This window comes from Penicillium lagena (assembly GCF_028827675.1).
Source record: "Penicillium lagena strain IBT 129212 chromosome Unknown utg000005l_segment0_segment0, whole genome shotgun sequence".
In the NCBI taxonomy this organism is placed as follows: Eukaryota; Fungi; Ascomycota; class Eurotiomycetes; order Eurotiales; family Aspergillaceae; genus Penicillium; species Penicillium lagena.
In genome coordinates, this window is record NW_026623226.1 from 2,650,427 (window position 1) to 2,674,488 (window position 24,062).

At 54.3% G+C, this 24,062-nt stretch overlaps 12 protein-coding genes across 12 annotated transcripts; 9 read left to right on the forward strand and 3 right to left on the reverse strand.

Annotated features, from left to right (window-relative positions):
- Nucleotides 1–223: 223 nt before the first annotated feature.
- N7510_007798 (Aldehyde/histidinol dehydrogenase) lies at nt 224–1,908 on the forward strand (the record flags this gene model as incomplete). The annotated part of the gene is made up of 4 exons (XM_056979723.1): nt 224–281; nt 342–796; nt 859–1,701; nt 1,753–1,908. 4 exons carry the CDS (start codon nt 224–226, stop codon nt 1,906–1,908), a joined length of 1,512 nt encoding a protein of 503 aa, XP_056832766.1.
- A 238-nt stretch (nt 1,909–2,146) lies between these two features.
- On the reverse strand, nt 2,147–3,559 carry N7510_007799 (uncharacterized protein; the record flags this gene model as incomplete). Its single annotated transcript, XM_056979724.1, has 1 exon — nt 2,147–3,559. One exon carries the CDS (start codon nt 3,557–3,559, stop codon nt 2,147–2,149), a length of 1,413 nt encoding a protein of 470 aa, XP_056832767.1.
- Nucleotides 3,560–3,989: 430 nt separating this feature from the next.
- On the forward strand, nt 3,990–5,165 carry N7510_007800 (uncharacterized protein; the record flags this gene model as incomplete). Its single annotated transcript, XM_056979725.1, has 1 exon — nt 3,990–5,165. The coding sequence occupies one exon, from the start codon at nt 3,990–3,992 to the stop codon at nt 5,163–5,165; it is 1,176 nt and encodes a 391-aa protein (XP_056832768.1).
- A 201-nt stretch (nt 5,166–5,366) lies between these two features.
- On the forward strand, nt 5,367–6,838 carry N7510_007801 (acyl-CoA dehydrogenase family protein; the record flags this gene model as incomplete). Its single annotated transcript, XM_056979726.1, has 3 exons — nt 5,367–5,859; nt 5,916–6,128; nt 6,333–6,838. 3 exons carry the CDS (start codon nt 5,367–5,369, stop codon nt 6,836–6,838), a joined length of 1,212 nt encoding a protein of 403 aa, XP_056832769.1.
- A 70-nt stretch (nt 6,839–6,908) lies between these two features.
- N7510_007802 (phosphatidylinositol-3,5-bisphosphate 5-phosphatase) lies at nt 6,909–10,058 on the forward strand (the record flags this gene model as incomplete). Its single annotated transcript, XM_056979727.1, has 1 exon — nt 6,909–10,058. The coding sequence occupies one exon, from the start codon at nt 6,909–6,911 to the stop codon at nt 10,056–10,058; it is 3,150 nt and encodes a 1,049-aa protein (XP_056832770.1).
- Nucleotides 10,059–10,155: 97 nt separating this feature from the next.
- N7510_007803 (Tti2 family protein) lies at nt 10,156–11,939 on the reverse strand (the record flags this gene model as incomplete). The annotated part of the gene is made up of 4 exons (XM_056979728.1): nt 10,156–11,100; nt 11,160–11,611; nt 11,665–11,836; nt 11,886–11,939. The coding sequence occupies 4 exons, from the start codon at nt 11,937–11,939 to the stop codon at nt 10,156–10,158; spliced, it is 1,623 nt and encodes a 540-aa protein (XP_056832771.1).
- Nucleotides 11,940–12,498: 559 nt separating this feature from the next.
- On the forward strand, nt 12,499–13,756 carry N7510_007804 (uncharacterized protein; the record flags this gene model as incomplete). The annotated part of the gene is made up of 5 exons (XM_056979729.1): nt 12,499–12,620; nt 12,671–12,728; nt 12,902–13,072; nt 13,136–13,252; nt 13,292–13,756. 5 exons carry the CDS (start codon nt 12,499–12,501, stop codon nt 13,754–13,756), a joined length of 933 nt encoding a protein of 310 aa, XP_056832772.1.
- A 615-nt stretch (nt 13,757–14,371) lies between these two features.
- N7510_007805 (TRAPP III-specific subunit 85 family protein) lies at nt 14,372–16,658 on the forward strand (the record flags this gene model as incomplete). The annotated part of the gene is made up of 2 exons (XM_056979730.1): nt 14,372–15,437; nt 15,487–16,658. The coding sequence occupies 2 exons, from the start codon at nt 14,372–14,374 to the stop codon at nt 16,656–16,658; spliced, it is 2,238 nt and encodes a 745-aa protein (XP_056832773.1).
- A 272-nt stretch (nt 16,659–16,930) lies between these two features.
- Nucleotides 16,931–18,758, forward strand: N7510_007806 (putative vacuolar sorting protein SNF7 family protein; the record flags this gene model as incomplete). The annotated part of the gene is made up of 5 exons (XM_056979731.1): nt 16,931–16,980; nt 17,083–17,404; nt 17,523–17,744; nt 17,804–17,998; nt 18,060–18,758. The coding sequence occupies 5 exons, from the start codon at nt 16,931–16,933 to the stop codon at nt 18,756–18,758; spliced, it is 1,488 nt and encodes a 495-aa protein (XP_056832774.1).
- Nucleotides 18,759–18,804: 46 nt separating this feature from the next.
- On the reverse strand, nt 18,805–20,145 carry rad18 (E3 ubiquitin-protein ligase RAD18; the record flags this gene model as incomplete). Its single annotated transcript, XM_056979732.1, has 3 exons — nt 18,805–19,393; nt 19,453–19,570; nt 19,623–20,145. The coding sequence occupies 3 exons, from the start codon at nt 20,143–20,145 to the stop codon at nt 18,805–18,807; spliced, it is 1,230 nt and encodes a 409-aa protein (XP_056832775.1).
- Nucleotides 20,146–20,368: 223 nt separating this feature from the next.
- On the forward strand, nt 20,369–21,984 carry N7510_007808 (uncharacterized protein; the record flags this gene model as incomplete). Its single annotated transcript, XM_056979733.1, has 7 exons — nt 20,369–20,416; nt 20,465–20,822; nt 20,876–21,054; nt 21,105–21,372; nt 21,419–21,562; nt 21,612–21,788; nt 21,842–21,984. The coding sequence occupies 7 exons, from the start codon at nt 20,369–20,371 to the stop codon at nt 21,982–21,984; spliced, it is 1,317 nt and encodes a 438-aa protein (XP_056832776.1).
- A 279-nt stretch (nt 21,985–22,263) lies between these two features.
- N7510_007809 (glycoside hydrolase family 125 protein) lies at nt 22,264–23,932 on the forward strand (the record flags this gene model as incomplete). Its single annotated transcript, XM_056979734.1, has 2 exons — nt 22,264–23,590; nt 23,661–23,932. The coding sequence occupies 2 exons, from the start codon at nt 22,264–22,266 to the stop codon at nt 23,930–23,932; spliced, it is 1,599 nt and encodes a 532-aa protein (XP_056832777.1).
- Nucleotides 23,933–24,062: the final 130 nt, after the last annotated feature.

Here is a 24,062-nt window from a genome sequence, read left to right on the forward strand (position 1 = left end):
CACGTCTATCGATTTTAGAAAAATTAAATTTGGCCTTTCCCAATACGGTAAGTAGATAGGCCATTACCCATTGACCTGCCTTCATACCATCTGCTTTATAATAATCCCTCGTGGGACCACACAAGGCAATCAAACTTAGTTCTCGGATAGAAAAAAAATATAAATATGGCATCTCACCATAATAAAATGCAAACACAACCTGTTATTTTCAAGTATTTCCATTATGGCTCAGCCTATCAAGTTAACAGCCCCCAATAACACAACCTATATGCAGCCTACTGGTAAAAAACCATTTGCCGAAAATTAGGATGTCGTTGCCCAGGGCTGATAACTCTATACAGGGCTGTTTATCAACAATGAATTCGTTCCTTCTTCGTCCGGCCAAACGCTTTCGACGGTTAACCCCTTCGATGAATCAGTGATCACAAGCGTCTCTTCTGCAGGGCCAGAGGATATTGACCTTGCTGTCGCCGCTTCTCGAAAAGCGTTCAAGTCAACCGAATGGCAATCTATCACAGGTTACGATCGAGGGGTACTTTTGACCCGCTTGGCTGAGCTATGCGATCGTGACAAGCATATTCTTGCGACCATTGACGCATGGGATAATGGTAAGCCATATGAGCAGGCTCTGAACGAAGATCTTGCCGAGGTGATCTCCGTCTTCCGTTACTACGGCGGCTGGGCCGATAAAATTCATGGTCAAACCATCCCTACCAGTGATGCCAAGCTGGCCTACACCAGGCACGAGCCTATTGGAGTGTGTGGTCAGATTATTCCATGGAATTATCCTGCTATGGTGAGTTATTTATCTCGGTCTTTAATAGAGCTTGACACAAAACAGAAACTAACTAAGCGTAGATGGCAGCATGGAAATTGGGCCCTGCGCTTGCTTGCGGGAATACAGTTGTCATCAAAGCGGCCGAACAAACGCCACTTTCAATTTTGTATCTGGCAACTTTGATTCGCGAGGCTGGCTTTCCGGCTGGTGTTGTAAATGTTGTCAATGGTCCTGGTGCTACCGCCGGAGCATCTATCGCGTCGCATCCAGGCATTGACAAGATCGCGTTCACTGGGAGTACAGTGACTGGAAAGGCAATCATGAAGGCTGCTGCTTCGAATCTGAAAACAATCACACTGGAGACGGGTGGTAAGAGCCCTTTGATTGTTTTCGAAGACGCCAATCTGGATCAAGCAGTCAAGTGGTCGCATGTTGGAATCATGAGCAACATGGGGCAGATATGCACATCCACATCTCGCATCTATGTCCACGAAAGTGTTTACGAGGATTTCGTGGAGAAATTCAAGCAATACACAATTGAAAACTCTGTTGTTGGGAGCCAATTTGATCTTAAGGTGAACCACGGACCTCAAGTGTCAGCAGCGCAACGCGATCGGATCCTGCGTTATCTTGAGGCCGCGAAGAAAGAAGGCGCCAAACTCGTTCTTGGGGAAAATCAGCCGCCAAACAATGCTAAGGGATATTTCGCCAACCCGATTATCTTCAAAGATACCGACCGCAATATGACCCCGGTCCGCGAGGAGGTCTTCGGACCTTTCGTCGTAATCCAGTCTTTCAGCAGTCAGAAAGATGCCATTGACAAGGCTAATGACACAGAATACGGATTGGGCGCCGCAATTTTCACAGAGAACATCACCCGTGCCCACACAGTCGCAGCCCTGATTGAGGCGGGCATGGTTTGGGTATGTACCTTCAAGTGTCATTATCTAATGCCAGCAATTGACAATCAACAGATCAATAGCTCTCAAGACTCTCACTTTGCCATTCCATTTGGCGGCTATAAACAAAGTGGTATTGGAAGAGAGTTGGGCGAGTATGCTCTTTCAGCGTATACTCAAGTCAAGGCAATCCATGGTCAGCTCATTGTTTCTTCCTACAATATTGTTTGATAAAAGGTTTGCTAATATAAAAATAGTCAATCTCGGAACTTGGCTCTAGAGATAGGATTATGGATACTGTTGCATCCTTGGTTTGCATTAGTCGGAGACCTATTCAGTAGAAAACCAATTTACCAAAATATGCCTTAAATTTTTATTATTATCCAGAGCCAGCTTGATTCTATGTTCAGCTAATTGTCTCGAAGCCTGACTAATGGACTATTGCTGAATGAATCCCGGCAGAAGAGTTTCAAGATGCAGAAACTCTTCTCTCTTCCTCTCCCGAGTCCTCGGCCTGTTGCGCTAAACGCTCAAACTTGCGTACAACCTGCAAGGTCGCATAATAACTAAAAGGCAATGCAAGAAACCACAATCCAAAATTAATGCTCGCCGTGGCAATCAGCGCCGTCGGAACAGCCTGTACACCGAAGCCAACAGCAACACCAGCCGTCTCGATGCCCCTCAGCAACGAGCTGTATCGAATTTGATCTCCGGGCGAGTCCGATAAGTTACTAATGCACCAGTAGATATAATTCTCAACCAAGCCCAGACTGATCCTTTCAAAGAGATATAATCCAAATCCACGGCCAAAGGCGTGCTGGTCGCCCCAGTCCAGGACGGGGTTAGTATGTCGGTATTCATCCTGAATCACGACGGCCCAGATCCAGGTCGTGCTGTTAAGAATTGCAATGAGACCGTAGGTGATGATAGCCCGCGTCTTGCGGCTCTTGAGCCACGGTAGATCCACGAGTGACCCGCCGAGCCATGTCGCCAGTGTACCCACAACAGCAGACATGAAGCTGCCGAGTGCCCGTGACCGTACGGTGAAATATGTCGCGAGATATGTACCCGGATACGCCTGGATCCACCCAAAGTACCAAAACAGTGGCACGAGAAGCAAAATGGATTTGCTTCGTACCAATCGCCACATAACCCTGGCTTCCTCACGCCAGTGGATGCCGCGTGGTGCTTCAATTTTGGTGTTGTCGTCTCTTTGGACTTTCTCTGGGTTCGAGAGGAACAGACCAAAAACCAGACCAAGACACTGGATAGCGATGAAAGCCAGGTATGTCTGATATCCGACCTGGCCTTGATGGTTCACACTGTGATTGATTCCCAGAGACACGGCACCGCCAATAATGTTACCGAAATTGCGAAAGGTAAACCAAGTCGCAATATAGCGACCCCGTTTATGCTGCTCAGGATAGCCCGTTGCGATAGCACCCTCAACACTCCAGAAGAACCCAGCACTGAGACCGCATGTCACCGAGCCCAGATACACCAGCCAGGTCGCACCGGTTCGGTTGTTCAGGTACAGACCTGCAGCGTACAGCGGATAACCAATTGATCCAATGGCAAGGGTCCAGCGAAAGCCGATCACATTGGTGATCCACGGCCCCGCAAAGCAGGTGACTGTCATGAAAGCGTAGAGAAGGGCGTTGGCGGCATTTACCAGGTCAGGGCTCTGAGAACCGCCGACACCGAGGCCGTTCATGGCACTCCATATTCCTGGGGCGCAGAAGGCACAGAGGCCTACTATGAGAATTTGACAAAGAGTACTCCGAAAGAAAGAGGGTCGATTGTCGGGAACACCGAGCTTATCTTCTGGGAATGCCTGGATATTGGTTTGTACACTCTGATCTGCTTTTAAGGGAGATGACATGATGAGAATGGGTATTTGCAAGAAACGAAACCGAAAATCGCAACCGAAGTGAAATGCTGGTTTAAATATTTGACCAGGATATCGCTTCTATTAGCCCATCTACTCTGCTCATTGCCAATGTACCCATCCTTCCTCCCCGCAAGCACGCATAACCATGCCTGGATGGCACAATCCAATAACACCCTCGGGGATTCTCGTAGTATGTTAATGCCTCCTAGGACCATAACCGTCAAGGAAGATGTCATGCGCTAGCGTCCAGTTATCGCTGTCCAATGGAGTTGTCGTCATTTTGGCGTGGATGAGGAGGGGTATCTCCTCTTTTGCGTTGACTTGCAGGTATTTAGATCGGGCGGTCCGGCGGTCTCGACAAGTCGAGATTGACGAGTATTCGTGATATGCAATTTATTATCGCTTTTAAGGAATCATAATCATGGCGACAGCAACTGAGCCGCTTCATATTGGAAAGCTGCACATAAGCGATGCAGATTCGTCCATCGTTTCATTTGAACCGTTTGATCTTCCATCGTCAAACCAGCGCATACTTGGACCGCCGCACCCCCAGGAAACGGTGATTCCCCTCGCCCTCAAACTCACCAACGAGCTGCAGAAGCCAAGCCTTGATAGCATCGTCAAGACCGTTAAGTCTCTGCAAGAACGAGATGGCACACTTACGAAAAGCCTCGCTAGACATGGCACGCTACTCTTCCGCGGTCTGCCAATCCACAACGCCGAGGAATTTAGCAAATTCGCCCATGCCTTCGGCTACAAGCCGCACGAGATCATCGGCATCGTAGTTGACAGACCTCTACTAGCCCCGAACGTGGCACCGGCAAATGAGGCACCTAAGGAAGTTCTCATCTACAGTCACAACGAATCCCCACAAGTACCTCATGCCCCAGAATACATCTTCTTCTACGGTCACCGTGTTCCTAAGTCTGGCGGAGAGTCACCAATCTCCTCATCCCTGGAATTATTCCACCGCGCACAGCAAGAAATTCCCGAGTTCATCGCCGAGCTCGCGGAGAAGGGCATCTTAAGCCGAGTCACCTACAAATACGAAAAGCAATACGAAGGCGGGTCCACCCTCAGACAGGCCTTCGGAAAAGACATAGTCGAAGGCGACTCCGACGAAACCCAGCGCCGCAAAATCGAGGCCCAGATTGCGCGGTATGGCCGCGGCAAGTATACGACGTGGGCGTGGACAGATGACGGGCTCGTCGTGACGCACCGATTACCGGTGGTCAGGACGCAGCCAGAGACGAACTTGCCGACACTGTTTACGGGCCTGGCTTCGTACTGGAAGAATACGCAGGTCAATGCTGGTGCACGGAAGAATGTCACGCACCAGCTGTTTGGGGATGGGACTGTGATCCCGGAGAAGTATTTGGCGCATCTGGCCAAGATTACGGATGAGATTCGAGTGTTGCATAGGTGGCAGGAGGGAGATGTGTTGGTTTACGACAATGTGATTGCGCAGCATGGGAGGGAACCGTGGGCGGGCGAGCAGGCGGATCGAGTGGTGTTGGCGAGTCTGTTCGATGGCGCGAGTGTCCCGGGCGCATATGGGGTTGGAGATTGGGCGCGGGTGGTGCAGGCGTTGGATTGAGAGGGTAGATCTGGTTAATATCATACTACTACGGGGAATATTCGCTCTGGCGAGGAAGAATGATCAGCGGTAGATCCTCGACTCGGGCCTCGGTCTGTGCAACTGCAGCTTCACGCGCAGCCGAACTCCCCGCATAAAACAACCCCCAATCCTCATAGCCAGCATAATGCATTGATTGACAGCTTATTCACCATCTCCATCATGTCGCGCAAAACGCACCCCCCAACAGCACCCTACAGCGAACCGCTCCTCCCACAACTCGACATCCCAAACCCTTACTATACAGACCTCCACCACAACCTGCGCGCCTTTGTCCGCGAGTACGTCGACACCTCGATCGCGCCGTATGCACAGGAATGGGAAGCAGCGGGCCAAGTGCCCGAGGCCGTGCGCCGCCGGCACTTTGAGCTGGGGTTTGGGATCGTTCACCCGCTCACCTCCGAAGAGGACTCGGCCGGTCTGGCCCTGCCGGGGAATGTCCCCCGGGAGAAGTGGGATACGTGGTGCTCGCTGATCGTGTCGGATGAGATGACCCGCGTTGGGTTCGTGGGTGTCATTTGGGGCCTCGGGGGTGGGAATGGTATTGGGTGTCCGCCAGTCGCGAGGTTTGGGACTCCCGAGCAGCGGAGGCGCTGGTTGCCCGGTGTTGCGAAGGGGGATATTCGGTTCTGCTTGGGTATCACGGAGCCGGATGGTATGTCTACTCTGTATTATGTCCTTCATATTCGACCACAAATTGACTGTTAATAGCTGGCTCCGATGTGGCCAATATCCGCACCACGGCCAAGCGCGACGGTGACCACTATATTGTCAACGGCGCAAAGAAGTGGATCACCAACGGCCTCTGGGCCGACTACTGCACCGCAGCTGTCCGGACTGGTGGCCCCGGCCGATCGGGCATCAGCCTGCTGGTCATTCCCTTGACCGCGCCGGGCGTGACTCGCCGGCGCATGTATAACTCGGGTGTGAATGCGAGCGGTAGGTTTTTCCCCTAGGATTGAGACCCAAATCCAACTGACATCCGACAGGATCGACCTTCATTGAGCTGGACGATGTCCGCGTCCCCGTGGACAACCTGCTCGGGGAAGAGAACAAGGGCTTCCCACTGATCATGTCCAGTACGTTTACCTACGGCCAGTGAACCTCGACGATGCTAACCGATCCCAGACTTCAATCCCGAGCGCCTCGCGCTAGCATGCGCGTCCCTCCGCCTCGCGCGCGTCTGCGCCGAAGACGCCTTCAACTACGCCATCCAGCGCGAGACGTTCGGCTCGCCTCTGATCCAGAAGCAGGCGATTCAATCCAAGATCTTCAAGTTCGGGCTGATGATTGAGCCCGCCTACGCATTCATGGAACAACTCGTCAATATCCTCGAGCTGACCAAGGACCGGCCCGTCGACGACGTCAAGATCGGGGGCATGACTGCGTTGCTGAAGGTCATGTCTACGCGTGCGCTGGAGAAGAGCGTCCGGGAGGCGCAGCAGATTCTCGGCGGGGCCGGGTATAACAAGGCTGGCAAGGGGGCCAGGATCGAGCAGATCAGTCGCGACGCAAGAGTGCATGTTGTTGGTGGTGGGAGCGAGGAGATTATGATGGGACTGGCACTGCAGGAGGAGACGAAGGCGTTAAGGACGAGGAGGAAGGCGCTGGAGAAGCGGCAGTCCAAGGTGTAAATATTCCGAGGTCTCGGTTGTACGTCATAACCATACTATATATAATGTCGTGGGTTGTTTTGGTATTCTCATGGCGTGCCGTACGTGTCTAGTGTCCGGGGCCAGGCGGTCAGGGCTCTGCTCAGATGCTGGCGTGGCATCTGCTGGTGTGGAAGCCATGGTGGCCGGGAGGTTGACCTCATACATCGAGGACGCGTCGAGCAAGGTTAGTCATCGGAGCTATACATTTAGGCATGTGGGGAAGCACCACTCCTCGTTCGACACTCACCCATCAGCCATGGAAAGCTTCGACGATGTGTCCCTCGTTGGCCCCGTGTCCGAAGATCCTGCTGCGGTCGACAACCGCCCGGACTCGATTCCGGGGAAAACCTCCTCCGATCGGGACTCCGCAAATGGCTCGCAGCAAGAATTGAATGAAGGCCTAGCCAGAGCTTCGATCCCGCCCGCGTTCCCTCCCTTATCGTACAACCCACTCTCAAACGACCAGATCGCCGGGGACGAGGGCGATGGCGAGGATGAGGAGCCTCGTGTAGCCACCTCTTTCGAGCGCGAGTCCTCGCCCGCGTCAGCGCAGAAACGATCGGGACTGGACAACAGTGAGGATGAGGGCATCAACCGCATGCACAAATTCACGCTCTACGAGACCGCGACCCGGTTCTACATGGTCGGCATTAATATGGCGGAGACCCGCTTTCGCATCCTCAAGATCGATCGGACGTCGGACTCGGGCGAGCTGAGCATCACAGAGGATGATATGATCTACACCAAGAAGGAGATGGTGCAGTTGCTGGACGCCATCGACGATGGGAACAAGAGTTCAGGGGGATTGATCCAGAAATGCAGCGCGTGGGCCCTGCTTGGCTTCATCAGGTTCACGGGGGCCTATTACATGCTCCTCGCCACCAAGCGGAGCCAGGTAGCCATGCTAGGGGGTCATAATGTTTATCAGATTGATGGGACGGAACTCATCTCTTTAACGGCGTCAGATTCGTCCCGGGTTAAGACGGAGAAGCACCCCGAGGAGGCTCGCTACGTTACAATCCTGAACTATCTCGACCTCAGTCGGTCTTTCTACTTCAGCTATTCCTACAATATCACCCGCACGCTGCAGCAGAACATCTGCCGGGAACGCAAAGCTTATCGGGATGGATTGCCCAAACGCTTGCCGCAAGATTACAACACCATGTTTATCTGGAATCATCACCTTCTGGATCCTGCTGCGGCCAGCCTAAAAAATCCCTACGAGTGGTGTCTCCCCATCATCCATGGCTATGTGAACCAGAGCAAGATGAGCGTGTATGGACGGACGGTCTACATTACCATCATCGCACGACGCTCCCGGTTCTTTGCGGGAGCCCGTTTTCTGAAACGCGGCGCAAATGATCTGGGATACGTGGCCAACGATGTCGAGACCGAACAAATTGTGTCGGAGCAGACGACAACATCCTTCCATTCTGCGGGTCCAATCCTCCACGCCAACCCCCACTACACTTCGTATGTCCAACATCGTGGGAGCATTCCTCTCTATTGGACGCAGGAGAACACCGGCGTGTCCCCTAAGCCAGATATTGAACTCAATCTGGTTGACCCCTTCTACTCTGCAGCAGCTTTGCATTTTGATGATTTGTTTGAAAGGTACGGAGCGCCCGTCTATGTTTTGAATCTGGTCAAATCTCGAGAACGAACCCCGAGAGAATCGAAGCTGCTCAAGGAGTTTACCAACGCCATCACTTATTTGAATCAGTTTCTTCCGTCGGACAAGAAGCTCATCTACAACGCCTGGGATATGAGTCGTGCAGCCAAAAGCCGTGATCAAGATGTCATCGGGACGTTAGAGGGGATTGCAGGAGATATCATGCCGAAAACTGGCTTCTTCAAAAACGCCAGTGATGCCGAATCTGGCTTGCGGGTTCAAAATGGCGTCGCAAGAACGAATTGCATCGATTGTCTGGACCGAACCAATGCGGCGCAGTTTGTCATTGGAAAGCGGGCACTCGGCTACCAGCTTCATGCTCTCGGCGTTATTGATGAGACAACGGTGGAGTACGACACTGATGCCATCAATCTGTTCACAAACATGTGGCACGACCACGGAGACACCATTGCCATCCAATACGGCGGCTCACATCTGGTCAACACCATGGCTACATACCGCAAAATCAACCAGTGGAGCAGCCATTCCCGGGATATGGTAGAGAGCTTCAAGCGGTACTATAACAATTCGTTCCTTGACGCTCAACGTCAGGAAGCATACAATCTATTTCTGGGCAATTACATCTACACGCAGGGTTCGCCGATGCTGTGGGATCTTTCGACTGATTATTACCTGCACCACGCCGATCCCCGATTCTATCTGACCAAAAGACCACCAAACTACATCTCTTGGTATACGCCCGAGAACTTGAAGGAGAAGGAAATCCCGCCCCTTCCATCCCGTCCAAGAGAATCACTGTCCCATTTTGATGACTACTGGCTCGAGTACTATCGCCCTCAAGCCCTGTCAACCCTCTCCAAGATCTTCTCCTATAAAATGACCTCGACTCTCCGCTACATCCCGCCTCCCCGCCCAGGACACGACACAACTGACCCCAGTCCCTTTGTCCAGCGCATTCCACCAGATCAGCTTCACCGTGACCGTCCATCAACGCGAAGCGTCAAGATCCAAGAACCGTCCGACAACCGCAGTGCCTTATCCACACCCCCAATCCCCGAGCCCCCCTCAGCGGAGAAACTCCCCCCAGCAACAGGGATAATCAAAGAACCAACATACCAAGTCCCGCCACCATCCCGCATCCCGCCCATCAACGCACCCCCCTCAGTGCCAAGCAAAGCCCAAATCGCACAATGGACACTCGGCCAGCTCGTCTCGGACTCCTTAAACCCATCCGTCACAGCCACCGAAGCAGAAGAATACGAGCGCTATATCAACCACCCGCTTAAAGTCCCGCTCGTCGTCACCTCCGAAGACGAAATGACCGCCGCCTCTCTGCGCGAGCACAAGCCCAACCTCGATCTACTCGAGTATGCCGATAAGACGAATGTCGAGGATTCTGCGCTCGAGGCGAATGCGGAGGAGAATCTGGCTGATTATGCCGAGTTCCTGCGCGTCTCGCAGAATGGGTTGACTGTAGTCGGGGAGGATTATCAGAAGAAGAGGTATAAGCGCTACCGGCAGTGGCTGCGTGGGAAGAGTCTTTTCAAGCAGAGGGTTGATGTTTGAATCTATGATGTTATGATTAATTGTTGTTATGATTGGTAGTTAATGAGTAATGACTGAATGATACCCCGAGACAATATTTATTTCTACCTGCACACCCTCACGACCTCTTTTCATCTCCCGAGCTGCCAACCTCAGCATAAAGCAGATCCCCCAATTTAGCATCCGCCTCCACCAGTGCCCGCAACTCCTTCTCTGCACTCTCCTGGGCCAGTCTCTGCTCTCCATCGACAGATGTATCGGCTCCAGGGATAGGATTCTGCAAAGCATGTTTGAGCAAGAATGCCGCACTCTGCAGCGCACGCTTTAATTCATCCAGGGAGTTGGTTTTCTTCTCCTTCTCGTCCTCGAGAACATGTAGCCAGCACGTGCACAGCCCGCTTAGGATCTCTCCGCGCCAGCGCCAGATGCGCGGGTGCGCGTTGGCAACCACTGCTCGTGTGACATTTGCTGCGGCTAAAAGGAGGGGTGGGTGCGCTGTACCGAAGGGATTTGAGAGAGTTGCGTAGAGGATGGGTACGAGGTCTTGGAGGTATTTCGTGGTGTGAATGCCCAGCTCATTTACCCATACGCTGATCTGTTTCGTCAGAAAAGTAGATAGACGGGGGTACGGGAATGAGGCGGAGGTGGTGGTTGAGATGGAAGTTGGCGTTGAGGAGCTGATATGGTGGAATGAAGAGATGAGGTTCGCGCGGAGGATTTTTGTCATGTGCGAGGTGTATACTTCGCTGTTCGTTTCGGGGCTGTAGGCTGTTTGGAATAGACCTCGTAATGCCGGGTACGCTGCGCCCAGGAGGTTGAGAGATGTGTCTTCTGGTGTGATGGTGGGTAGAGATAGGAGACATGGCGTGACGGCGTCTTCGAAGACAGAGGCGAGGTTTGTTCGTCGAAGAATATCGGAGTTGTTTTCTCGAATTGGGGACAGAAGTTGAGTGAGAAGATGGCATCCTTTTGTTTTGAATGGGGGACTTGTGTCATCTATCAGGGCCAGAATTGTTGGCACTAGAAACGGGAAGTCTGCTTCGATATATCTTTGATCGGTTACCTGGACCAAAATCATTAGCGAGCGAGCAAGAGGAATGCATCTGCGCATGTAATGCATACAGGGTACTGTGCCATGATCCATGTCAGAACCGCACTCGCGTAGAGATCACTACCCTTCCACGGCCTCGTCTCATCATCCAAAATGCTCGCATCGAAGCGAGCCAGCGGTACGGGATGGAAATTCTTACGGCCAGCGCCGGTGATGGCGGGGTTTCTGGTCCGAGTGAAAAGAGGCCGGATCTTCTCTTTGAGAATCCGCTGGAGGGTGGACCTGAGTGCGGCTTCATGATCCGATCCGGTCGCCTGGCTGTATAGCTGCAGCACTGCAGTCGCGTTGGCGAAGCTGTCGGCCGTGGTCCATGGATCTTCCGTGGATGTGAAACTCGCCAGGGCGAGGATGGGATCGGATGGATCTTTGGTCTTGTGGATTGGCAGTGTTTTATTTAAAAGCGCTAGCACTGCGATAGCTTGTTCTGATATGGATCTGCTCTCATCCAGTGCTTGTTGGATTTCTGATTCTGCGTTAGTTGGTAGGGATGCAGCTTCGATCCACTGGGGGACACACCATCGGTGATGTCGGCAGTTCCATCGAATGAGACTGCAAAGACCGGTGATGGTAGAGCAACAGCGCTGATCCACTCGTAGAGGTGGTTCACGGCCTGTTCATCATCGTCCGACAGAGGCCGAACCTCACGGGCCTCGAGAAAGGCACGAACCACGCGCAGGCTGTGGCCAGTCTAAGATTGCTTCAGCCAAGTGGCCCGACGGAACTGAATGATGACTTACATTGTCTGCGGACGAAACCTCTTGCCACAATTGGCGTACACTACTTGGGGGCATGTTGAAGAAGTGGTGGTGGAGGAAGAAGTGTGGAAGTGAATGAATCAATTGATTTTCTACAAGCCCAACTCGGCCCGCTGCCGTCGCACTTCGTCCAGAGCCTGTTCCTTGCTGATCCCCGGCCGCAACAACTGCACATTCATCACCACTGCGAGCGCCTTGCTCATCCACGGGCCTTTTCGGGCCTCCAGCGCCTTCATGATCTCGTCGCCATTTACAATGGGTTTCAACTCGCATACGTCTTCTAGGTCTTGCTCTACTATGTACGCTAGGAACTGATCGTACTCGTGCACCACTGCGATCACGGTCAGATAATTCTCCTTCAAAAGACGAACTGGTCTTACCGGTGAAATCGTGTCCTGTCATGATTTCCTGTAGCAGGGCCAGCAGCACGCAGATCCGCCAATCCTTGCCCCACGACCGCATCAGCAATCCAATCTGTTGTCGGATCTCTGCCGGCGACCCGCCCATCCTGTGGTCGAGTAAAGAGGACTTGGTCGCGATGATTTCCTCAAAGTTCCGTGAGGCATCACGCAAAATAGTGAGGGTCTTGTTATCAATGCGCAGACTTTCTCGGGCAACTTCAACCGCCCGTGGCGCCACGTTTTTGGCCTTGGCTCCCACCACCTGCCGTTCAGGCATAGAGGTCCACGGAGCAAACGCGGCGATGACCCACGCATAGTACGCGGTTGCTTCATCGCGCACCAGTATCTGCCGGACGCGTTGTGCAGCTGCGCGGACTTCACTGCTCTCCTCTGTCTCTGGGTGGAGCAACCGAGCGAGCGCATTGTATGCCAGAGACCACGTTGTCGTATTAACAGCGACTTCGTCTTGGTGGTTTGCGAAAATGGTATGATAAAGTGCCAGTCGGTCGATAAATTGGAGCGCACCACGGGGATCGGGGCCTGCAGCAGGTCAGAAAAAGCAACTACAGCACGGTATCAAGCTTCCTCACCTTTCAGCATCTTCTCCAGCTCAGCTGCAACGCGCTCCTTGCTGATTTTGAGCTTCAAGGCCACACTGATATCCTCATTCTGCATCGCCCTTTCCGTCTCGGGGTCAATTTGGTACCCCAGTCTGCTCGCGAACCGGATCAATCGAAGCACGCGCAGCGGGTCATCTCTGAATGTCTGGTATGGCTCCATCGGCGTTCGAATGAGTTTATTCCGCATGTCCGCCAGCCCGTGCTCTGTTAGGTCCTCCAGCCGCGAGTCGTTGAGATTGTAGAAAAGCGCGTTGATCGTCGCATCCCGCCGCAATGCGTCCTCGGTGGCCGTGCCAAACTCCATCTGCGGATTCCGGCTTTCCTCCGAGTATGTCTCTTTTCGTAGATTGACCAGGTCAATATCCAGACCGAAGATCTTCGTCGTGACCGTTTCCAGGTGCTTGGACTTCTCCGGGTTGGCCTCGATTTTGTGGAGGCTCACAATCGCATCGTGCATCTTTCCCTCTGGGAGGCTCTGTTTGTACTTTTCCAGGTTTTGCGGCTCGTCCAGGTACTGCTTCAGCGCCATGCCGAACTGGTAACCCGTCATGCTGCTGATCCCGACGTCGATGTCACGGCTGTCCACTCCGAGCAGCTTGTCTCGGACCCAGCCGCCTGTGAAGCGCAACACCGTTTCTGGATGATTCTTCACATCGCTCCCTCCCTCGACAATCTCCTGGTCCCGGATGTACTGTGCGACGTCAAGAAGGAGGGTGCGCAGGGTGCTCTCGAGTGGAGTGAGCTCGATGGTGGGGATGGTGTGATTCATTGCGGAGGAGCGATCCGGCGCGGGGGAAGGGGAAATGCGTCTTCTCTTGGTGACTCGCTCTAAAGAAGGAGGATCTCGTTTGCAGCCATTCATGAGAGAGCGACAAGGTATGCCAGGGCGGAGGGTGGTGAGTGTCGGCGCAGCTGTCTGTCGCGGAAGAACTGCTCTCGGTGGGCGGACGCGGGCAGGTGGAGTATTGCAGGGTGGGCGACAGGTCTCAAGAAAGCGCCGTAGAGGAGGCAGCCTGGGCATTGGCTGCTGCTGCTGCCATGTAGAGAATCTCAAGAGGAAGTGAGGGAAAGAAAAAAAAACAAAAAGAACCAAGGGCGGCTGGAGATCAAGCTCACTCACCTCACGTGGCATCCGGTGGTCATTCAGTTCCCACGGTCCCATACTTAATGATTGTTTCCTGCTTCCGCAACAACACTGGACTAACAGCAACACACTCCCTCTCCCCTCATTCCTCTTAACTACTCACAGCGTCTCCTTTGGCGATCACCTTATCTGTCAACTTCGGCTCTCTTGCTGGTCGGAGTCCGCTCGTGGCTTTCTGCCCACCAACCTCCTCTCCTGTCCACGAACTATCTGTCCTTCTCCGCTCACCGCGCCCTTCTCTCCCAGTCAATGGGGCTTCCAGATCCACGCCCAACCCTGTGAATACGCGCCAAGCAGCTGTCCATGACATCACCGGGAGATGCTGCCCCGGTTAAACCTCCGCCGTCCTTCTCCCCCGGCGTTGCGCGTGGCGCTTCCAAGTCGCGATACCCGGAGCAGCACGAGTCCACTGTATCGTTAGACACGGAGCTGGCAGAGTCTCGGACGGGGTCCTCTCCCACTCCGCCTCTGTCAGCCACGAGCTCCGAGCTTCCTATACGCACCGACTCCCACTCGTTGAGATCCTCCACCCCGCAATTAGCCAGGTCGTCGCTCGGTTCGCCCTTGGATGGTCAGGTGGATGGCTCGGACGACCTCAGATCAGTAATCACTCGGTCTTTCTCACCCACAATTGCGGTGTATGCCTCCGATGATACCGATGAATTGGTGCGCAATAAGGGGTTCAAGGGCGGATTCTGGGAGCTGATCCGCCCCTTTGGAGAAACCGTCCCGGGTAAAGTGGTCATTCGGGATAGCGTCGGGGCGAGTCGTGCCTGGGAAGATTATGGGGTGCGATTTGTGGATCTCAAAGGGTTTGGCCGGGCTCCCCTTGGTCGACATGCGCGAGATTCACCGTTGACGCAGATGGAGGAGGTGCTGGAGAAGCACTTGGAGTCTTCGGATATCTCGTTGGCCGCGTCGATTCGGCCCAAAGATGCACTAGGGCTGCCGGCAATGTCCCCATTGTGCAAACTGCTCTTCCGACAACTTCTATCGGCTACACCTCCCGCGCCGCACGAGACGTTTGGCCATCCTGTGGCTAGTGTCATTGCCATCAGCTCGCGCAATACAGCACCCTTGGAGACATTGAGACAGCTCTACGCCGGGAGCAGTACCGGTGACCAGCGGCTACCTGATTGGGTTCATCAAGAGTATCTGCGATATTACGTCTTGGTCCATGATGAAGAACGAGATGATTTTGCCGAGTCTACAAAACTCTACGATCAGATGAAGCGGCATTTTGGTCTCCACTGCCACCTCTTGAGACTTCGGAGCAGCCAATGTGTAGTGACAGACGATGATAGCATCCAAGTACCCCAGTCCGAATGGCTATCACCTCTGGAGCGCCTATCGGGGGCAGGAGAAGCAGGTGGGATCAGTTATCACCCAAAGAAGCCTTTGCTGACTTTTGTTGCTAGATATCTTAGTGGATCTGGACACGGATGGGACCCGGTATCTGTTCGACTCCGATGCCACCGCAATTCGGACTTTCGTTCGCGAGCTAGTGGCGCAATCGGTGATCCCCTTCATGGAGAACCGCGTGGCCGTCTGGAACGATCAAGTGGCATCTCGAAGGCGCGGGATCAGTGGGCGGTTCATGTCCATGTCGCGGCGCTGGGCCGGGTTTGGGTCAAGTTCGCGCTCTAGCATGACCGGCTCGTCCAGCGGCAGCAGTGGGAACTACAATTCTGCACACAATTTCTATCAGCCCGACTCACCAGAGGCTATCTTGCGAAAGATGGCCGATTTTGCGTTTATGCTTCGCGACTGGAAGTTGTCTACATCGACGTACGAGATCGTCCGTTCGGATTTTGGCAATGACAAGGCATGGAAGTACCATGCCGGTGCACATGAGATGTGCGCAGTGAGCATGCTCTTGAACCCCCTGGCCATGTCGTCCAAGATCAAGCTCGAGAACGTCGACCAGATGTTCGAAACCGCTTGCTACTCCTACCTAACGCGGTGCGACGACGCCCTACATGCCCTCCGATGTCTCACGCTGGCTGTCGAGCTTCTCAAGTCTCGGGGTGGCTCCGCCACCGAGAGCGCTGCCAAATGGGCCATGCGGGTCGTGGACTTTGGTCTGGTCGGCTCGGTGGGCCAGATTCTCTTCAGCGAACGGATATCCGCCTGCTACGCGTCCAAGGTTCCCGCCAGCGGCGCCAAATGGGGAGCACGACGCAGGAAAGCTGGGATGTGGAGCATTCTCGCCGCTGACCAGTGGCTCAAGGCCGGCAAACCCACGCTGGCATCTGCGAGTCTGGAAGAAGCCGAACGCCTCTACGCCGATGTTCTCGAGAACGATGGCATCTTCCCGATGCCCGAGATGCAGAGCTTTGTCGATGAGCTCCGTCACGCCGTGAAAATGGAATACCTAGGGTCACGAGGGTTTGATAATACTCAAGATGAGCCCGGCAGCGCCATAGAAACCCTGGGAGGCCTGGAGGAAACCAGCGAGAGGCTCGTCAAGCGCAACCACCGCCGCTCACTCATCGGTCTGCCTACCCAGCTGGATACCGGGGCGCTGAACTTGGCCCAGGGGGCTAGGGATGCCGAAAACCCGCCGAATGACGACTTTGAACGAGCATAGCTGGTCTTAATGATATGTAGCCGCATTACCGCACATAAGAATAGAATACAGATCTTCGATGGTACAGTGTCTGTACCCTTCTTTCATCAATACAACGATTCAATATAGCTGTTTACTCAACATCTTCTCGCGACCCTTTCCCATACAAGTATACATCGCACCGTCACGTGTCGCTGCTTATCGATAAACGCAGGAGCTCATGCGGGCCTTGTTTGTCCCGTTGTTGACCAACCGTCACTTCCACTGCCAACTCTCCCCCAACCCGTCGCAAGATGAGCGACCTCCTCAACTACATCCTCAACAACGAGGATGCCTTCCGAAAGTACGTCCCGTCCAACCTCCAACTCCCCTACCCAAGTTCCCGTTCTCTAAATGCAAAACCCCCGAAATAAGAACACCAACTAAACTAATCGAATCGCTTCAGAAATCGCCTCCCATCCCTCTACTCCGATTTTACGCTCCAAAAACGAACAAACCCCGACGGCTATGCCGTCAACGTCGCTGCGTGGGAACAAGCGCTCAACCACGCCGCGAGACGCGGATACACATCTTCTCGCGGTGTGCGCGTGCGCTCCGGGTCGTTATCCTTGTCGCCGTCGTCATCCACGGCAAAGCAAAACGCAGGGAACAATGACCCGCCACTGCGAAAGAAGACGGATCATCTCATTCTGAGGACAGATGAGTCGCTGCTGAGGGATTTGGAGAGTCCGGAATGGGGGAGGCCTGTTGCGCTGGGGGCTGTGTTTGTAGGTTTTTTTCCCCTTTATTTTATTTTATTATCTCTCTCCCTCTGTGTGTGTATGCGTGTATCTTTTTATACACACCTTGAGATGTGGAGGTTGCTAATTTCGTTGTACTGTCCAGGATGAGGCATTGCGCAAACATACCATGGTCGCACTACCGGTTTACAGAAACATGGCTGGCAGTCTGCAGAAACGTCAATGGCGGGTCATTGATCCTGGTGCACTTAGTCCGTGGAATGTGATGAGCTGGGGGATGCGACAATTAAAAGGGTTCGTGGTGGGATCTGACGAGTCAGCACCGAGGCTGCAGGTGCAGGAGTTGGTATTGGTTGAGAATCTACGAGTGAGTACCTTTCTGTTTGGATAGGGGTTGGTCCGGACTTGCTGATAGACATCTTGCAGGAAACGGCAGATCTGGTGGTAAAGAAGGCCACGAGGGCCAATGCGTCCAAGCTGGATCTTATATACTCCAAGGAAAGCTTTGTGGAAGAGTACGCTACGGTGTTGCACGATGCGACGGAGCTGTCGGATGAAGATTTTGATGTGTTATTGCTCTATCTTTCGCGGGACTTGGGGGCCATTGCGTATGATGGCAAGGTATGACTCAAGATTCGAGGGTATATACAAGGTTCGTGACATACTGACCAGCCACCGGCAGACCATCAAGTTCAAGTCTTCCAGTAATGAAACTCCCGTTATCACGCAGCAGGACACGACTATCGCCTCCATCAAGACCCTCCTCTCGACCATGTCCAAACAGGTCACGAATCTAGAGGCAAAAATCGAAGAGTTGAACATGTCCGCGAAGACGGCGCTGGCCAACAAGAACCGCATTTCCGCGCTTTCGGCTGTGCGCTCTAAGAAGCTGGCCGAGGGCAATCTGAAACAGAGACTTGATACCCTTGTCCAACTGGAGCAGATCTATTCGAATATCGAGCAGGCTGCAGGACAGGTGGAGCTTGTTCAGGTGATGGAAGCGAGCACCGGTGTTCTCCGCGGACTGCATGCACATGTTGGTGGCACAGAGCGGGTCGAAGATGTGCTCGAGGAGTTGCGCGAGGAGATGGCCAAGGTAGACGAGGTCGGGAATATTATGAATGAAGCCGGGCCGGTCGTCGATGAGGGCGAGATTGACGATGAGCTCGAGGCGCTGGAGCGGGCCGAGCGCGAGACAAAAGAGAAAGAAGAGGCGACGCGGACACAGCAGAAGCTCGCCGAGTTGGACAGGCTCAAGCAGGCCTCTGATGAGGTGGCTCGCAAGAAGTTGGCTGAGCCAAACGTGGATGCCATGCTGGCGGCGAACATTGACAAACTCTCCGACATGTCGGTCGAAGATCGTCCGATGCCAGCGAAATAGTGGGAAAGTGATCGCTCGCCTGCAGGTAACCTTCAAATTCTTCGTGTCATCGGGGTGGGTTTAATGACTCGGCCTGCGGATTGAATTCAAGAACACCATAGACCGATGGCGGCTGTAAGGGTTCCTGCGGAGACACATCCACGTCCTTGACAGTTGACGGTGTGGCAGGCTCTTCCGATGGGGATTCTTCTCGGGCAGCAGAGGCTCCAGGGATCGTTGACCTGACAGCGGCATCGTTCTGTTTCCGTGCATTCGCAATCAGACGCTTGAAATCGCCATCGTGAGAGGCACTCCAGTCGGCAGCATTGAAATCCTTGCGCATCACCGGGTTGTTCGCCACGAACAGCGAAGGCGCCGCCGCGTGTCCTCCTTGAGTCCGTTCCCATATATCCAATTCCTGCAGCAAGTCGCGCTTTGATTTTGGGGTTTTGGAGTCACAGTTCGCATTCCACAGGTTCATCCACTCGGTGTGACGCCTCTGCAACAGCTGCCGTGCGCCCCAGTCGGGGATGCCGAGATCACGAAGCTTTCTCCGCAACACGCCGTCTTTCAAGATCGAATAGTTCATTGCGGGGATCCTCTCAGGCGGTTTAGAGATGGGATGTGCGGTAATACGGGCGGCAGGTTGCAGAGATCTATATACACGATCGTTAGAGCTTGAGACGGTTGACTCATGCAATGCACATAGACTTACCCAAAAGACTTGGTCTTCGGCGCAGTAGGGGTTCCTGGACAATCTCTATCCAGATGGGCAAAGACCGCTTCATTCTTCATCTTGCGGTGGCAGATAGGACAATTCACAAGACCATCCTCTGTAATCCCGTTAGACCAGTCATGGTGCGCAATGCGTCGCCGATGTCATACCTGGAGCGTAGTCCTCATCTTGGCTGTCTTCAATAACCTCCGGGGCAGACGAAGAACCTGGCACATCACTTCTCGACCTTTGAGATCTGGTGCGCACACCCTGCGGGCTACCCTGCGACTCTTCCAACCCTTCCCGCAGCGGCAGATCCAGCTTCCGCTTCTTGGGCGATGATGGCCCATCTCGAGCGGGATCACCACGCGCAAGACGCGTAGCCTCCTTCTTGGCCAACTCCAGAACCTTTGGCCGTGCGGTCTGGAACGCATCGACTAGCTCCTGGACCGCCCAGTTGCGACGGAGCTTCAGCTCTTGGTCGGACGCGCGACACGCGGGACACTTCCCCTCAGTGCTCAGACAGCGGCGAATGCATAGCGAGCAGAATGTATGGCTACATGACGTGATGACCGGGTTGTCGAAAAGGTCCTTGCACACTTGGCAGCGCAGGGAAGACTCTAGTGGCGCGAGCAGGGACAGCGGAGTGTCCAGCCAGTCGGTGGAATCGGGAAGATCGAACGAGTTTTCCATGGAGATGGAATGTGGGAGGACGAAGGGGAGAGAGTAGACATGGGCAGGCCGGCAGAGAATATATGTAGCTCGGGAGAGAGGAACGGGCTTGGCCTGTCTCTACAAAGAAAAGAAGCAAAGGAAGCGTGACGGAAGGAAGTCCAAGAGAGCCAAGACCCGCTGACTGACACGCGTTAAGTGGTGTCGCGTCTTCCCTCTTTTTGACCTCCACACCACACCTGCCATGGCTGCTTCGTATCTGCCCGAGACCGTCCTCAATGAACGGCGCACAGTATGTTCATTGCCATGTATAATATGCCCAATGCTCATGGCAGTCTAGGTCACTTATCGCTCGCTGGGCCGCGCGCTCAAGGTGCATGCCACTCTAGCCAAGCAGTACGCCCACCTGCAACTCATGGACTCATTTCTTACTGACTGGGTATTCTCTTCTCACAGGATGCTCTTCGACTTCCACCGCATCGAAAATGCAAAGAAACCCCAAACTGTCCACGCGACCTATGTCGTCTCCGGCATCCAAAAACCACCACAATCACCCGGGATAAACGGTCATGGCGCGAACGACGAGGACGCAATCATGCAGAGCAGCCCGTACATGCCCAGCTCGATGCCGAACCAAGACCCCGCGGACGCGGTGCGCGTTACCTCCATCATCCTAACTCGCGAAGAGGACTTGGAAGGTGGGTGTTGTGAGGAAATATTGGGCCTTGTGTGCTAACCTGAACTTGTGCAGCTGCCAAATCCACCTTCGAATCGATCTCAACAATACATATCTACAGTGTCCAGCCAACTGTGCTGCAGGACCTGAATGTCTTGACGGATGTGAGTCGGGAGACGTGGAGTGCGCATGTCCATGAGGATCCGTTGGAATTTGGGAAGAAATGGGGCATGATCCAGAACACGCACGTCCAGGTACGCTAGTTGTTCCTTAGTTGTCTACAAGGAGCTAACAGCTGGTCTAGCGGCGAACGGGGGCGCGGCCACCACCAGCCCCAACTCCGGCCGTGAAAGCGGCCAAAACGTCGGAATCGACGGTTCCAGCCAAGCGGCCGTTCCAGAAGGAGGCGCCTCCTAAAAAGGCGGATGAGCGGTCCTCGAAGCAATCAACTCCAGCCTCGGACTCTCAATCATCTGCGAAGCCAGCAACCAAGGCGGCGCCCAAGCGCGAGAAGAGTGATCTTTTTAGCTCATTTGCCAAGGCCAAGCCGAAGCCGAAGAAGGCCGAAGATGGTTTGTTGCGTCCTTTCTTTGCCGAACATGAGCTTATACTTCCCAGTGGTCCTCGACGACGCCTCGGAGGAGGAACCAGAGGAATTGTTCCCGGACCAGGGAGACAAAAAGACCGACCCAGCCACTCGTGAAAGCAGGAAAGATCGCGAGGAGAAGCTCAAACAGATGATGGAGAATGACGACGGTGACGGTATGTATTTGCGACCATTGTGTCTCCACCGCGCCTAACGGAGTTTTAGATGAGGAAATGCCCGATGCCGACGAAGAGGAGCCAGCCCGCGAGCCGACGCCACTAGTGGAGCAGCCACCCAAGCCAGCCGAGCTCAAGGAAGAAGCCACCGTCCAAGGTGGGCGGCGGCGGGGCAAACGACAAGTCATAAAAAAGCGGACGGTCAAGGATGAAGAGGGGTATTTGGGTAAGCAAGGCTCGCTGGAGACAAGTCGTACCATCACTAATCAAAACAAACAGTGACCCGCGAGGAGGCTAGCTGGGAGTCCTTCTCCGAAGATGAGCCGGCACCCAAGAAGAAACCCGCGGTCTCGGTGGGCAAGGGCAAGGCTGGCAAGGGCCAGGGCCAGGGGAACATCATGTCATTCTTTGGGAAGAAGTAATTAACTAGTTAATTTAGTTGGTCGGATAATTCCGAAGTCCAGCCATGTATAGTTAGCTAATCCTCTCCGCAATACTAAGGAATACAACCGTGCCCTGGCCGATGTCACCCTGCGGGGAAATATCGCCCGAAGTCAATGCTTGTCTTTGCACGACAGACCGTGCTAGCCCTAATCCAGGTCCGGAATGCACCCCTGGTTGCGATCGGCATCTGGGGGAGATTGGCTACTTAAGCTGGGGCGGGCCTGGTCGGTTGGTACTGCTGTTTACTCCTATCAACAATGGTGCTGTCAGTTCTTGCCCTAACCTTGCTCGGCCTCGGCCAGGCCCATGGTCTCGCTCACGACCACCCGGCCATCTTGAAACGCGCCTGTCCCGACTACACCACCTACTCCGAGCAGCAGCATGGCCCCTACAGCGGGGGGCCCTTGAACCTGCCCTTCCAGCGTCCCGCCGAGCAATGCCGCACGTTCACGTCGGCCGCGGTGGAGAAGGTCATTGAGGATATCACGTCACGCCTGGTCGACAAGGACCTGGCTCAGATCTTCCGGAATGCCTACCCCAACACGCTGGACACCACCATCAAATGGCATGTCCCCAACGGCACCCACTCACACCTCGCGCGCCGGGACGGTGCCGTCTGGACGGGTGCCCAAACCTTCATCGTGACCGGCGATATCAACGCGGAGTGGCTTCGCGACTCGACCAACCAGCTGATCAACTACCAGACGCTGGCCACCAAGGACAAGAGCCTGTTCACACTCATCCACGGCGCGATCAACACCCAGGCCGAGTTCGTCATCCAGTCGCCCTACTGCGAGGCCTTCCAGCCTCCCTCCGTCAGCGGGCTCCCGCCCTACAAGAACACGGAGCAGGACACCGTGCACCCGACCTACGACCCGTCCTTCGTCTATGAATGCAAGTACGAGCTGGACTCGCTCGCCCACTTCCTGAAGCTGGGAAATACCTTCTACGAGGCCACGGGCACGACCGACTTCCTGTCCGACCGCTGGTTCCTGGCGCTGCAGACCGTCCTGAACGTCATCGATGCCGAGTCGCAGCCCACCTTCAACGCCGACGGCCAATACGTCGAAAACGTGTACACATTCCAGCGCGAGACCACCATCGGCACTGAGACCCTCAACCTCGGCGGCATCGGCAACCCTATCGCCAGGAATACGGGCCTCATCCGCAGTGCCTACCGGCCCAGCGACGACGCCACCATCTTCCCGTACTTCATCCCGCCCAACGCCATGATGTCCGTTGAGCTGCAGAAGACTGCGAAGCTCCTCAAGGCTGCCGGTGGCCATGACCAGCTGGCTGAGGAGCTGGATACCCGCGGCAAGAAGCTCGCGGAGGCTGTCAAGGAGCACGGTATCGTTAACCACAAGACCTATGGCGATGTTTATGCCTATGAGGTCGATGGATACGGTGGCCGCAACATGATGGATGACGCCAATGTTCCCTCCCTGCTCTCCCTGCCGTACCTCGGCTTCCTGGATCAGAACGACAAGGTCTACCAGAACACCCGCAAGATGGTCACCTCCCAGGCTGGAAACCCGTATTACCTGACCGGATCTGCCTTCCACGGCATCGGCGGTCCTCACAGTAAGTCTACCGCCTTCCTTGCCTCCATTATATCATTTATTTCCGAGCATCTCTAATTCTTGTTTCGTAGTCGGCCTCCAAAACGCCTGGCCCATGTCCCTGCTTATCCAGGCCCAGACCTCCGATGACGACCAGGAGATCATGGACTGCATCAACCTCGTCAAGCAATCCAGTCTGACCGGCCTCATCCACGAGTCCATCAACGTCACCAACATCAACGACTACACGCGCTCGTGGTTCTCGTGGGCCAACTCAGTCTATGCGCAGACGATCCTCAAGGTTGCGGAGGAGCGGCCGCATTTGATCTTTGGGAAGGGTGCTAAGCCTTATAAGCCGGAGTAAAAGTGAACTGGCCTGCTCTTCGGGTTGTAGATAGCGCAAGGCATTCTGTTCTTATTTTCTCTTCTTCGTGACCACAGTACCTACTTTACTTGTCTATCCCGTGTCGTGGATCCTAGTCTATTATCGGCAT